Source organism: Falco naumanni, chromosome 1 (genome assembly GCF_017639655.2).
Source record: "Falco naumanni isolate bFalNau1 chromosome 1, bFalNau1.pat, whole genome shotgun sequence".
Lineage (NCBI taxonomy): Eukaryota > Metazoa > Chordata > Aves > Falconiformes > Falconidae > Falco > Falco naumanni.
This window is the reverse complement of record NC_054054.1, coordinates 113,638,197-113,652,575: the sequence shown is the minus strand read 5'-3', so window position 1 is coordinate 113,652,575 and position 14,379 is coordinate 113,638,197. Positions and strand designations below refer to the sequence as shown.

General features: G+C 53.8%; 1 protein-coding gene across 4 annotated transcripts in view; it reads right to left on the bottom strand.

The window, feature by feature from the left end:
* The window catches only part of MGAT5B (alpha-1,6-mannosylglycoprotein 6-beta-N-acetylglucosaminyltransferase B), a 70,645-nt gene extending 56,664 nt beyond the window's left edge, over positions 1-13,981 (bottom strand). For 2 of the 4 annotated variants that reach the window (XM_040579516.1, XM_040579535.1), the window contains exons 1-2: positions 13,694-13,981; positions 7,179-7,291 (exon numbers count right to left, since the gene is read on the bottom strand). In XM_040579516.1, the coding sequence (XP_040435450.1) occupies positions 7,179-7,291; positions 13,694-13,761 (181 nt within the window). In that variant the 5' untranslated portion in view covers positions 13,762-13,981. The remainder of the gene's footprint in view (positions 1-7,178; positions 7,292-13,693) is intronic. The other 2 variants (XM_040579506.1, XM_040579525.1) reach the window with 2 other exon arrangements.
* Positions 13,982-14,379: the final 398 nt, after the last annotated feature.

The window sequence follows — 14,379 nt, the reverse complement described above, 5'->3', positions numbered from 1 at the left end:
ATTTTGCCCAACTCAAGCTACTGTCAGAAGATCGATGTGCTCTGCTGAGAACAGAAAAACTGAGGAGCAGATTGGGATCTGTCACAAGTGGCAGTGACCCAAGTTTGCAAATGGGTCCAGAAATTATCTTTCCCGAGAAAGGAAACTGGGATGTGAGGACGAACACATCTCTGTTTTGATTTAAAGCTCTTCCGGCTGAGCAGCATCTCACCGCAGCCTGGACCTCACAGGCGGAGCTGAACCAAGCCATCCCCTCCCCTGCTGCCCTCCCTCGCGATGAGCCACACGCAGAGCGCAGCGCGTACGCAGCAGGTCAGGATCGTGCACACAGACCTTCTCCTCCCCCCCCCTCCCAGCACAGTTGATGGTGAGGGAGGACAGCGGAGTTATTCAAGCTCACTCTGATCATTAGCAAATACGAGCTTGACCTTTCTGCATCTTCTGTGAGAACAAACGGCAATGGTACCTGGCCACGCTAACCCAGCTGGGATGCTGCTGGAGCAGAAGGAAAACCAGCAGAGACAGGAGCGGGAGCAAAGGACCCCTCCGAGGAGATAATGTAGGTTCTCACATTTCTATTTGGCTTTTCTGCTCTGCTCCTCGGGGAGTGATTCAAGGGATTGAAATAACATAACATCCCATTGCTTCACGGTACCATGACTCTGGAACGGTGAAGATGCCCTACAAAACCCCAAGCATTATCTTCTGCATATCAACATCATCTTCTGCAGCACAATTCCTGCCTCCCTCCACCGACATCCCTGCTCTGGAGAGAAACAGAAGCCACAAACACCAAAATATTCAGCTGTGCTGCACAGCCCTAAACAATCTCCCTCTCTCTCCCATGTTCATTGTTGGAAGAAATTGCTTTAAGCAGGTGAGACTCCATCAGCTGGAGCAAGCAACAGCCATGAGAGAGGCAGAGCACTCCAGTAGCCGGGACACAGGAGGGGTACTGGGTTTGGGGAGGGCAGGGCAAGATTGCTGCCAGGTGATGTTAAACACCATGTCCAGCGTAACGTGCCTTGGCTGTTGTCTGCTGGACCTCTCCTGGGAGTCCCATGCCCTAACAAAACAAACCATAGCCCTTCTGATGCCCCAAGAAAGCAGCAGTGCTCAGCTGCACCCAGAGCCTGCATCCAGGACGAGGTGCCCCAAGACAGCAAGGGGGGGTTCCCCAGCAGGCTGTCTCTGTAACTTTTCCACATTTATTTTTCTTTCCCTGCAAAATGAAAGCGAATGGCCAAATCTCAGAGGCTTTTGCAGCAGAAGCTGTTCTCTGGCCATTTGCACCTCTGCTGTGCCACAGACCAAGGGAAGTCCCCAGGCACCGGTGCACTGCTCACCTCCAGCCAGACTCCAGGTTAAGGCAAGTACCATTGCCCAGCTGCAGAAAGTCCCAGTGGCGCAGGACTGGGAACCCCGTGCCTCAGTCCATAAGCTGTTTAATATCCCATCAGAGTCCTTATCCTTCAGCCCTGAGAGGATCAGACCCCAAAGCATGTGTCAGCAACCTAGGACAAGGTGCGACAGCCTTGCAGAGGATGTGCTTCACCCCTGCTCACTCACATTTTCCAGCTTGCGCTCTACAATCAGCTCTCCATCAGCCTTCCTTTGTCCCCTTGTCCCCACCGATCCTGTTTCCAAAGCCACTGAGGAAACACAATGCAGGAGCCCAACTGTGGTCACCAACAGGAAACCAGCTGGAGATGCTGCTGGGAGCTCCGTTTGGGGTGGAAAAAGGCAGGCGTTGAGTTCTCAAGCTGAGCATCAATCCAGGCAGGAAACACTTGAAAATGGTTTGAAAAGACAAGTTATGGGAACAGTAAACACAGAACTCCAGTGCTCAGCAAACCACCACTTCCCAAAGGCGTGGAGACTCAAGGACTGCAGTGTGAGAACTGCTGTTGCAGCACGCAGACCCCAAGCACTGAGATATCTATATCTACATGAACCACTCAAAGCACTTGCATCAAAGTACCACTGAGGTCAGCTGAAATTAAATCAGAGCCCTCTTGCAAGAATCAGCAGCCCACAGCGAGGGCAGAGCTCAGCTCCAGCTATCTTGGGACATCAGGACCTGTTCCTACACATCCCCTGGGTCTGCAGCAAATTCCTCCAGCACCTCATACCCTACCATACAGGAACCAACAGCAGGAGAAATCAGAAGTGTTCCCATCTTTTAAAACCACCTACAGCAGCTGCAGGCAGTATTCCAGCCACATCTAATCATGTTCTAACACTTAACCTGTTTTCCTCCGCTAATCCCCTGCAGCAGCAAGCTCCACCAGCAGGACCAGGACGTACATCACTGCCCAGACCAGGCTGGGGCACAGCGGCGGGCAGAGGGACCACGGCCAAACCCCTCCCCAGCCCCACTGCAATCACCACGATTAAAGATTCTGGTGGTTTTTCAGGATCAGCCCCCTGCCCCAAGACAATTTGACTCCAGCAGTAAAACAAAACCAAAACAAAGATGCTTGGGGGGGGGGGGAAAAAACAAACCACCAAACATTTTAAATTCTAAGGAGGACAAGAGAAGAGGGCACAGAAAACAATCTCTTGAGCCTAGAGCCCTTCCCAAAGCGTCTCCCACATTCAAAATTTATGGACTTGTCTATTCTCTTTTTTTTTATCTAGATCTTTGTAGAACAAATTCTCTCAGTGGCCATTTCAAAACAAAGGAACCATTCTTTGTCTGTGTTTACTTGACAGCAGCGGATTAGGATAAAATAACTTGCATTTCAGAAGGGGGTTTTATTTATTGTTAAGACGCAAAGCCTCTGCTGCATCGAATCACCAAGCAGAGAAGCCATCTGAGGAATGATTTCTGGCACACACCAAGAAACTCAGCTTTTGGAGAGAGCCTCTGAGAAGGAGATTCATACACAAAAATAAAATTAAAAATGGGATTAACTTTTGGACTGTGACATTATCCATTTCTCCTTTTCATGCTCCTGCCTCACATCTATCTTCATTTTGGTTTTAATTGGCTGCTCACACAGTTCAGAAGCCAGGACAGCTCTGGGCCAGTCTGGGGCATTTTCCTAAGCTTCCCCTTGGACTGCGATATCCAACACTCAGTGCTGGGCTGGCCAGGACACCCAGGAAGAAACAGGAACAGCCCCAGCCTAGACTGAGCCATGAACCATGAGCTTCACCACTTATCCACACCCCAACAGGATCTCTCCAATGCAAATGATTTTTAAGTGCTCAGGTGCTTGACCCCCAGCTCTTTGGGGCCACCCCAACCCTGCAGGCATTTAAGTGCATGGGCAGCTTCACTTGCACAGCATCGCTGCTGAGCCTGGCAAGATACGTGGAAACAAGGACCAGAGCCAACAGCCACAAAAGCCAGGATCACCCCCAGGAAGGACCACAGAAGCTGGTGCTCACTAGCCACAAACATACTCAACTAAATACACCGGTGATGCTGGCAAAGCAGCCCACACCCAGAGTGTATGGGGAGAGGATGCTGCCAGCTTGCAATGCAAAATTAATTAATGAATAATGCTCAAAAGAGCCCATTAATCCCAATGCTTTCATGAGCCCATGCAGAGACGAGAGCAGCAGCAAGGACCAGGCTCCTTCCCCAGGTGGGACCACCAGTGCATTCCAGAGGTTTCACACCGGGAGCCCTGTCCCAGCAGATATTCAAGCCCAGGCTCCAACCCATGGCAGACCTGGGGCCACGCACCCATCAACCCCTCCAAAGCCAACAGCCCTGAACCTGTCCAGGTCTGTGTCAATACTGGCCCAATTCCCACTATTACTCACATCAAGAGCTAATCAGCCTAGCAAAATTAACCTGCTCCTTTGAGCTCATCTTCAGACCAGCATTGTGTGCTTAACAGCAACAATAACAACCAGCAATATTTCTTGGGTTTCCTTGGGATCCATAACGCATGTTAATTAAATGCCGCTTTGTTATTCAAACAGACCCATTGAGACTTCACAGCACTAATAAGAAGTATATCCATTTCTGGTCCCACCGACGTGCACCAACTTCGACACACATTCGGTGCCCCTCCATGTCAGCTCAGCATCACCCCGGCCGGGAGGGATCACCTGCTCCAAGTAGAGCAGACCTGGGGTCAGACCTCACATCAGCCAGATGTGTTTTGAAAGTCTCCAAGGATGGGGTTTCCTCACCCCACCAGCTTCCCACTCCCCATTTCCCAGTGGCACCATTGAGGTTGCCTAGCACGCATCGTCCCTCCTGCCTTTTTCCATGCGTGAGACAGTTGGGTTTTCCAGCCATGAGATCCTCCCACAGCAGCCGCATTTCAAAGGTGACAGCGAGGGGTCCACAGTGACATTGGCCGGCTCCTAGCCAGCTCCAGCCTTGTGCATGCCCTGAGGTCTTGGTCCCGCTCTGCTTTCAGGGGTCCTAATCCCACGTAGCTGCGCTGTGTGCGGGGAGCTGTGCTGAGAACAGCGACTTACCACACAGGACAGCCGGTCCGTAGGTACCGGCATCACGGGAAAGGCTGAACCTCAACAGCCTGAACCTGGTGTTAAAGAGCTAGAAAGTCTCTCAGGTTGTGCCTGCCAAACCCTGGGGACAAAGCATATAACCTTCTGAAACAGCATCCTTCCTCCAGAGACAGGAGAGGGGATGCTTCATGTTTCAAAACAATGTGTGAGATCATGAACAAACCAAGCCTTCCCCAACAAGAAACACAGCAACAGCAAAATTTCCAGCAATTTATCTGGAAGCAATACCTTGCTTGGCAATTCAATCCAGTAGAGGGGGAAAAAAAAGTTTTACATTGAATTTCTGAGCTTGCTAATGAAGGAGGACTTCCCTTAGCCAGTTACAGACCTTAACGTCCAAAAGCTTGAAAAATTAGAGGACCTTGATCATAATTTTTATCTTCTTCTTGAAAAGAGACAAACCAGCGATCACCAGAAGCAACACCCACACCACGCAGCCTTGGAGCCAAGGAGCGGGCATCGCTCCTGGCCGGCAAGGCAGGCGCTCACAGCACACCGCCCCGCAGGGCCAATGGGACCCACCATGGCCAGGAGCTCAGATGGAAGAAGGTGAACCCACTTGCACACCTTGATTTAATCACCTAAAGCAATGAGTGTGGAGGACTCTGAGGTGTGAGAGCCTGAACAAGGAGGTTTCTTTTGATCCAGCTCCAAGGCTGCGCTGACGTTGTGCCTGGTAAACAGGAGACACGCAAGGATGGGAATCAGTGGACTCAAAGACCTGGGTTAAACTGATGACAAGAAAAAGAATGGGAAAAGCTATTCTACTCTAAGGCATCCAGAAAGGGGATAAAGAATCTGAATAATTGTCTTTTTGCCATCACCGGAACAGGCTGCCCAGGGTGGTGGTTGAGTCACCATCCCCAGAGGTATTTCAAAGACAAGCAGACGGGGCACTTAGGGACACGGTTTAGTGGTGGCAGTGCTATGTTAATGGTTGGACTTGATGACCTTAAAGGTCTTTTCCAACCTAAACGATTCTACAATTTCACCACAACTTTGAAGTCCTCTGGGGTGGGACCAGGGACTTCTGCAGGCTTCTAGAAACCCTTGCTGCTGTTTGCAGCATGACCTGTGCCACCCTCAGCTCACACTGGTCCCACAGTTACTCAGGTCCCTCTCTGCCTTTCTTCTAGTTCTCTGCAAACTCCCAGAGGATGCTGGGGCTCTCCTGGGTCAGAAGGCAGCTGTAACAAGTGACACTTTTTATTCCACACTCAGGAATCTTTTCAGGACCCATCTCTTCAAAAGCCAGGTTTGGAGAAGGTGGTGGTCCAGAGGCTTCTGCCCACCCTCCTCACATGCTGCTTCTCATCCCAAGAAGGAAGAAATCATGTATTATATGACCAGGTTTCAGTCACCAGCTATCCTGGGAGCAGCGCTTGGCATGGGGACAGGGGCATTAACAAAGCAACCACGCTTGCCGCAGGGGCAGGTACCACGGGCAGGTACCCCAAACGTGGTAAACCACACAGAAAATACCGAAAGGCACCAATCCTGCAGCCTGCTCTGGCTCCGGCTGGGGACAACCCAACCAGGCAAACACCAGTTCCTTGGAGAAGGGGCTTAATGGAGTTGGTGATGGGAACAATTAGGGGATCACAGGGAGAAACGCCAGCCACCGTGTGCTCCACCCGTGGGGGAGAAAAAGCCAGCTGCCGCAGGCTGCACATCAGTCTCTCTGAAAATCAACTAAGTGGTTTACAAGCACCATCAGACTTCTGGAAACCACCACTTCAGTCCTCTCCTGTAGGAAAGCAGCTAGGGCTTCTTCGAGCACCACAAGGAAAGGATCTAATGCCCCAAAATCACATTCCAGGCAAGGCTAGGGAGCTCAAATCCTTCCATGCGTTTGGTATGGAGGAGGGGAAGACCATGGTGGCCTGGCCAAACCTATCTCACCCTGCTCACCAGAGTTCAAGCTGGACATTTCCCCCTGTGCAGTTCAGTCATGCTGTTCCAGGCTGGGGCCACAGAGAAAAAAATTCAGGGCAAAGCTCAATTCAGTGCAGCAGCAACCTCCCAGCACACGGGCAGGACACAACCCTCCCACCGTGGAAGCTGTCTCCTGAGCTGACTGCACATCTTGCCAAAACAGGTGTTTTAAAAAATATAACAGAAAGCACACTTGCTAAAAATCAGAATATTTATCTTCTACATTTCAGCACCTCCATGGAACCACAAAGGCCTTTTATTTTCCCATCCCTAAGGAACAATTTCTACTCCCTGCAGACCAAAACTGCTCAAAACCACTGAGCTCTCCAAGCACCCAAGCCAAATCTTCAGCACGTCAGACTGGGTGCAGCCCACACCTCTGCCAGCTGAAGGTCTGACTCCACCAGCCACGGCCACTGGTGTTTTCCCATCCCTCTGCTGTGAGCCACGGTCAGCATCCACACTCCCGCACACACGTGCCCCCGCTGTGCCTGTACACCTCTGGATGCAAACACTGCCAGGTTTTAGCCACGTGGCTGCAAAGTGCTCCACGCCACAGCAAGAAGAGCCAACAGGACCCTGAGCTGTCCTGACATCCCTGAAATGGGTCAGGAGGGAGCCTTGGGAACAGAGGCATCGAAGCACCATCCTCCCTGCATCCCTGGTGCTCGTCAGCTCGGCTGCACCATGCATGCAGGGGTCATTGAGCATCACATGGGACAGGACGGGCACGGAGCCACGCTTACCTTCGGTCCGGATGGTGAAGGGCGAGTCCCCCAGGCGCTTGGCTGAGAACTGCCCTCCCAGCGATGTCATTAGGAAGCACAGGGTGAAAAAGCCAATGCCCAGCACAAATATCCTGTGTGAGGGAAAGCAGAGCTGTAGCAAGGTGTGATGAGGAACCAGCTCGCTCCTGGGATAGCCCCACCACCCTTCATGCCCCTGGGGTAACCCCCAGCAGGAGCCGCTTTGTTTTGGGGTGTCTGGAAGAGGCAGCCTGGACAATCCCTGCCTCCTTCCCAACTGCTCCATCCCCATGGCTCACCCCACCCAGCCTGGGCAAGGAGCATCTCTGTGGCCAGAGTTCCATAAGAGCACACCAGTAACTCACCCCAACCACAGCCAGACCCACACACGCTTCATGAAGAGTCCTAAGATGTTGCTGCCCAAACTGGCACCAAGCAGGTGGGTTTTGCCTGAAAATACCCTTCAAAATCCCTGCAGTCTGCTCCAACAGGCAGGCTTCAAGAGGGAAGAGAGGACTTGCATCTTAGGTGGGAAAGCCCTTACCATGCTCCACTAGATCCAGGCCATTCATCCACACCATAGGAACCACCACAATAAACAATACCCATTTTCCTCCTGGGAGAGTCCGGAAAAAAGAAAGACCTTGTACCTTCCCTTCCTCCCAAAGGATCTAAAACTATAAAAACCAAAACTTTTTTTTTTTTTTAAAAAAAAGAGGTCTTTTGTTCCCCCTGTAACTAGGTCACTGGTATTTGCCATTGTGTCCAGCATCGCCTGCGTGGCACGGGCAGCCCTGTGCACAGCAGAACAAGGAGGGACCCACACTGGCAGCACACACGGTGGCCTGGGACCATCCCATTGCTACTTTGTTCATCTGGGCTGGTAGGAAAGCAGCTCCCATGGGGATGCACCAGGCAGGATGCTGACCCACACGTCACTCCCAGCTGAGCTTGTGGTCACCTCCAGCTGCAAGAGAGGCAGGAGCCCTCAGCGCTGCTCTTATTCAGGCCAAATTCAGGCCAGAACTTTTGGGGAGGGTACAAAGGCTGAAGGCAGGAGCTCTGTGCAAGAAGGAGGGTTATTGTGCACCAGGGAGCATAAAGCCAAGCCCCCCCCATCTCCCCAGCATGCAAGCAGAGTGTGCTGCACCGAGGGATTGGATGCCTGGTCTCTTTCCACTGCTTGGAGATGCTGCCACTGTCTCCAAGTCTCCATGGAGGTGCAGCATCCTCCAACAGACACACAGGCACAGCCCCAGCAGAGCCACTGCCAGGCACCATGTATGACAGGTCCCAGAGCCATGGCTATACGGAGGCTCTCAGCCAGTTAAACCCAAGAAAAATTTCAAAGAGGAGAAAGAGAAAAGACAACTGCCAGCCAGCCTTGTGAAACAACAGTTCGCCTTCAAATAGACAAATCCTGTGTGAGATGGTGAGCTGAGCAAGCCCGTAGGGGTGCCTGCTGGCATTTCTGCCTCCCAGCGTCCCAGAGCCAAAGGGAACCAAGCCACCGAGGACAGGAACCTGTAACTCTCCTTTGCAAGTTCACAGCATTATCCGCAGGGCTCAGGAGCTGCGCACGGAAACGCAGCAGAGCCACCCAAAGCTGAAACCAGGCTTTTCCAGAGAAAGGGTTGCAAAGGAACACCACAGCCCTCCATCTCATCATTATTGTGCAGTTAAAAGGCAAAGGATTAGGAGCCAGCCATTAAGTCTGGACTACAACGTGCCAGCATCGCAATTATCTGTTGCTGGAAAGGGCTGGCAACTAAAGCAACTTCCTTCAAAGCACTCATTAGCTACAGGAGATGTTTTGGAGACCTGAAGTACAGCGTCAAGCAACTCAAAAAGGACTGGCCTTCCCTGGAAAGATCTACTGGAGGAGCTCCCAGGGCAGGTCCCTACTGTTCCAGTACAGCATGGCCAGGCTCGCCCTGCCCGGAGAGCCTCCTGGGCAAGACATGGTACCTTCACAGGACCCCACAAGCTCCCTACCTCCATCCCACCAACTCTGATGCTGCTCTCATGGAGCCAACACACACCTGAGCCCCAGACCCAGGGCAGCTTTGCTGTCAGCATCAGGCAGCTCAAAAGCAAAGGGTTTCTCCAGCCCTGCGCGCTGCAGACAGGCATCTAACACCACCCATCCACCCCGGCTCCCAGGCATCAGCCCTGCCCCATCCCCAGCTGGGTCGCAGCAGATCAGGATCACCTGGCCAGGGGCTTCGGACAAGCAGAACCCTGCAGCTCCTCATCCCCTTCTCACCTCACACCTAATCAAGAGTAAAAGAAACATCCTGGGCTTGTTAGCCTTAACAAGCTCTGCCAGCAGCACACAACACCAGCACAAACACTCGCTAATCCTTTTGGAGACCCACAGCCAGGCACTGGGAGAGCTGACCCACCTGGGAAAGGGGATGTTCAAGTGCATCAGTGAAACTGCCCGACATCCCTGTGCATGCACTCTGGGAGTGAAGCAGCTCTTATTTCTGAATGAGCCTGCCCAGGGGGTGGAAAGCAGTTTAAACAAGCTGTAAAAAGCATTGTTCACTGGGCTAATCCAGACTTCCATCCCTAAAAGCCTGGCTATAGGCACAGCTGGTGTGCCCTACAAGCAGCTGCTGGTGGAGCACAGCCATCCTCTCCCCAGCAGATGCTGATGAACCATCGAGATGCAGTATTTGCATGCAGAGATGACTACGGACCTCATCCCCTTTCCCAAAGCAGACCTCAGAGAAGGGTTTCCAGAGAGCTGTGGTCCAGCTCTGGCAGGGAGGTGATTGAGCATGCAGCAGAGCATCCCTGATGCTTCAATACAACATGGTGCCCCACAAATTGCTTGGAGCAGGAGCGATTCAGGGACATGAGTCCATTCCCATTATCACACCCTGCGCCCGGCCACACAGCACAGTGCTTGATCTGGAAGAGGCTCTCAGGAACACAAACGGAAGGGACTGCAGCACCCAGCTTGGCCTTGGAGGGCTGAATTTATCCTTGGAGCAGGAGCAGAGGAAACGCTGTCTGCCGTGGCACCTCCCTAGCAGGACAGGACAACAGCACAGTAGAGAAGGCACAAGCTGGAGGAGGAGGAGGTCAAAGCCCAGCCATGCCCCATGACCAAGGATCCTCCCTGGGAGCATGTCATGGTACAAAACCCACCCTAAAGCTCCATCCTGCTGCCAGCTGCCCCCTTCCCCAACGGGCATTTTAACGAAGTATCACCTGATTAAATAATCAGATCTGATCCTGCTCTTCATTCTCAGCCTTCCTACTGACAATATCTTCATCATTATGCAAGACCTTGTTTATGCATTTTAATCTTCATAATTATACTCTGGCAAGGAGTGATGGTTAAACATTGAGAAGAAAGAAAAGGAGGAAGGAAAGAAAAGGAGGAAGGAAAGAAAAAGATACAAAAGTGATCTGTGCTCTAGCATCTCATTAGGAGACAAAATCTTTTTCATTTTGACTGGATTACAGAGAGTAGGGGAGACTCAGGATGGTTTTTTCCCTAAAAAAAAAAAAAAGAGACTAGAGCATAACTAGAATTGATATGCTTAGGAGAGAAGCAGATCGAGCCCAGCAGCATCACTCCACGGAGCAGGGATGCTGCAGGGATGGGCTCTGAGCCCGAGGACCCCATCTCTTTTACTTTGTGCTGATCTTCTCCAGGTGAATAAAAATGCTTGGCCCAGCCTTAACTGAGCAGAAACTCCTTATGCAGAAAACAAATACTGCAAAGCAGGTAAAACAGACTCGACCCCAGATCTTCCAAATTGCCCATCAAATGCACTAGGTCCTCTGCCCCCAAAATCCTAAATCACTGAAGACCATGGAGCTCCAACCACCAAGTAGCATCTACTCTGCATGCTGGTTTTGCCTGTCATCCCACATCACGTTTAATTAATTGCCGGGGCACGGTTCTGGTGCCAAGTCCCTCTCCACATCCTCCCCACTGAAATGTTCATAGTTCTGGGTTCTGGCATGGTGCCCAAAAGAGAAGGAAGCCAAATTCTCTAAGTCTTTAGTGAAAATTGGAAGTGACACCCCAGTCATTTTTGGCCCATGGAACTGAAAGCTGGATGCAGCCAGGAGGGTCTGAGCAATGAGCTGGAGGAAGGTGAGGGGAGGAAGGCCAGCAGCACCCAGTGGGATTGAGCTATGACATTGGGACTGTCTGTCCATGGTGCTGCATCACTCAGCTGGGACTTGCAGGGAGAATATTATGCAGGTGCATGGTGAGACCAAGGGCTACAGGGACAGGTAGGATTTTTTTAGACAAGTTTTCAACACCCAAGTCTCTCAAGCTCAAAAGCCGAGCAACAATTTCCAACAGCAGCAGCAGTCAGGCTAATAAAAGATGCTCCCTCTCCTGAAAACCCAGTTTTGCTCAGAGCCCAACACCATCACGGTGCTGTCAAAATGATGCTCAGCAGTGGGAATCATCCTCCACACAGGGGACTAGAGTGAATTCTCTTACTGGCCAATGTTACAGACACATGGAAAGCCTGGCTTTGGTTTCCAGCTGGCAAACTTGCCTGAACTCCCCACATTCTGCAAAACCTAGAGCTGGGCAAGCTGGACCAGAGCTCCAAAATAGTGAATTCTTGCCTGAATCTGGCAGTCACAAATGAAACACCCTTTCCTGCTGAGATGAAGTCAGAGCCATCCTTGGACGTTTCTACACAGATTTGCTCTCTCTCTCCTTCCCATTTGCTGCAGGTGCTTTCACAGCTCAGAGCTTTGCATTGGTTGGCATGTCTGGAGCATGGTTAATGAAATGTTTTGGTGCAAAGGGTCAGGTTTCCTGTTCACTGTTTGCTGATGGCACTGTTGCCAGGAGTCCACACCAGGCAGGGGATCGCACCGTGGGCTTCCCTAGAGCAGCAAGGCTTTGCCCAGCAGGCAACAAGCACTCGATCTACTTGACCCCCATCCTGATTGCCAGTATATTCTCCCACTCCGGTAGATCATCCCTGATTCACATCAGCTGAGAATGTGGGGTGCTGATTTTAGGGGAGCAGTACTGATTTGCACCAGGTTACGGCTGGAGCAGGGCAGTGCCAATGCTTGCCCACACTGGGCTGGGAGCAAGGTGATGCAGGACCATGACATGGAGGGGCGAGCTGGACACTGAGGGACAGCTAGGATTGCATCTTGGGAATTTCTTCTCTCACACAGGGAAAACCTGACTGGTTAACAAGAGGGGACCCTCCAGCCCAGTGCTCTCCTGCCATCACAAGCCCCTCATGCACACGTATCCTCACGTCCAGTGGGACTTTGTGATCACCCTGCAGCTCACTCCCTGCGCTTCCCCATCCTGATCCTAGGTCAGTGCTGAAGGTGTGCTTCCCCTGCCCCAGAGGCGATGGATGCTCAGGCCAGTTACTTCCTCACTACAGGCTTCAAACCCACTTGAGAAAGCAAATAACCAAGTAAAGAGCATACCCCTGGGGTGCACGCGTCCTTCCCACCTCTCTGACAGTCATTCCTCATGCTCGGAGCAAGCCCAAGCCGTGGGGATCCTCACATCCCTGCTCCACCACTGCATCTGACATCCCCTTGGCCAATTTCCCCAGCCCCAGGGCACTGCTGTGGGATCTGGCAGCAGGAATCCCTCCGGTCCACCCGCTAGCGCAGAGCCAGGCAGCTCCCGGGGAGACATCTCCCACCCCAAGCACAAGCCAGCAGTGCAAGCAGAGCCCTGTCCTCCCGCTCAGCTCCAGGTGGTAGCCTGGGCTTTGCAAAAAGGCACCGGGCAGATCCCACCAGTGATCCCAGGTGATCCCCGGCCCCCAAACACAGCAGGGAGCACTGGCAACCGCCGAGCTGGGCTCACCCCACCCTGTGCTTCACCCGCCGGCACTTGCCCCTTCTGTGGGTTTTTGGTCCCTCTCCCCAGCGAAAATCCCAGCAATTCCTGGCATCTCCCATGCGTCTCAAGCCTGGGAGCAAGCAAAGCGCGTCTCCGGTGAAATAAGGAAGCTGGAGAGCAAGGACTGGAGAGGCGAAGCGAATGCATGGAGGCAGAAATGGGAGAGAGTTACACCAAGGGGAAAAAAGCAATAGGTGGGCACGGGCGCGCTGGAGCCGGAGGGTTTCAGGCTTGGATATCGACCCTGGCCGGTTGGGTATTAACGGTACCCCAGCCCCGCCGCCAGTTCAGGGTGGGTTTCAACATTCCCATCGGCACTAGCGGATTTAAACCAGAGGAACCGACTCCCCCGCGTACCAACATCCCCGAGGACGGTATTAAGAAAAGGCAGCGGCAAACAGCCCTGTCATTACCCCAGGGCACCGGCGCGGCGAGCGCATCGGCAGCCGCCGGACAGCGAGGGCTGCGGACCCGCACGCTGAGCCGCGGGCAAACTTGCCAGGACCGCTGACATCCTGATCCGGGGTCAACCGCCCCCTCCCCCGCAAAATGTGCTCCGACAACCGCTTCGCATCCGACAACCGCAGGGGCCGAGCCAGGCGGGGGCGAGCCGGGAGGAGGGACAAGGGAATAACTTTACCTAAAGGGTCTCAAGGTGACGAGGCATCTTCTGACCATTATCTTCCCATCCGCGTTGACTGTGATCATGGTTCAGAGTTGCGGGGGGAGCGGGGAGGGGGCGGCCCCCGCACCCCCCCCCACCCACCGAGGCAGCGAGCGGGGCTCAGCGGGCGGAGCGCGGGGCTCCGCGGGGGCGCATGGCGGGGCGCGGAGCGGGCGCGGAGCACCTCCCCGCCCGCCCTACCCCTACCCGCTGCCGGCCGAGCCCATCGCGGGCCAGCGCCGCTCCGCTCCGCGCCGCGCAGCCCGTGCGGGGCACCGCGCCCTGCCCCGCTCCGCGCAGCCCCGCGCAGGCAGCTCCGCCCCGCACCGCCCCGCGCAGGCTGCGCCGGGCGCCGAGTGCCACCTAGCGGCAGCCCGGCTGCAGAGCGGGGGGGCCGGGGCCGTGCGGGGGGCGGCTGCCCCCGGGTTGGGGCATTTGCGGGAAAGGTGGCCGTTTCGCGGCGGGGGGGGGTGCATCCCGGGGCGGGTAACAGCCCCCGGCGTGGTGACCTGGGGAGCCGGGGCTGGCCCTCGGTGGGAAAAGTGGGGGGGTCAAAGCAGGAGCGCCACCGTGCAGCTCCCACGGGTGCTGTTTGCTTTGGGGGGCTGCGGGGAGGAGGGCAAGCCCTGATTCGGGGGAAGGGGGGGGTGTCTGGACCCTGA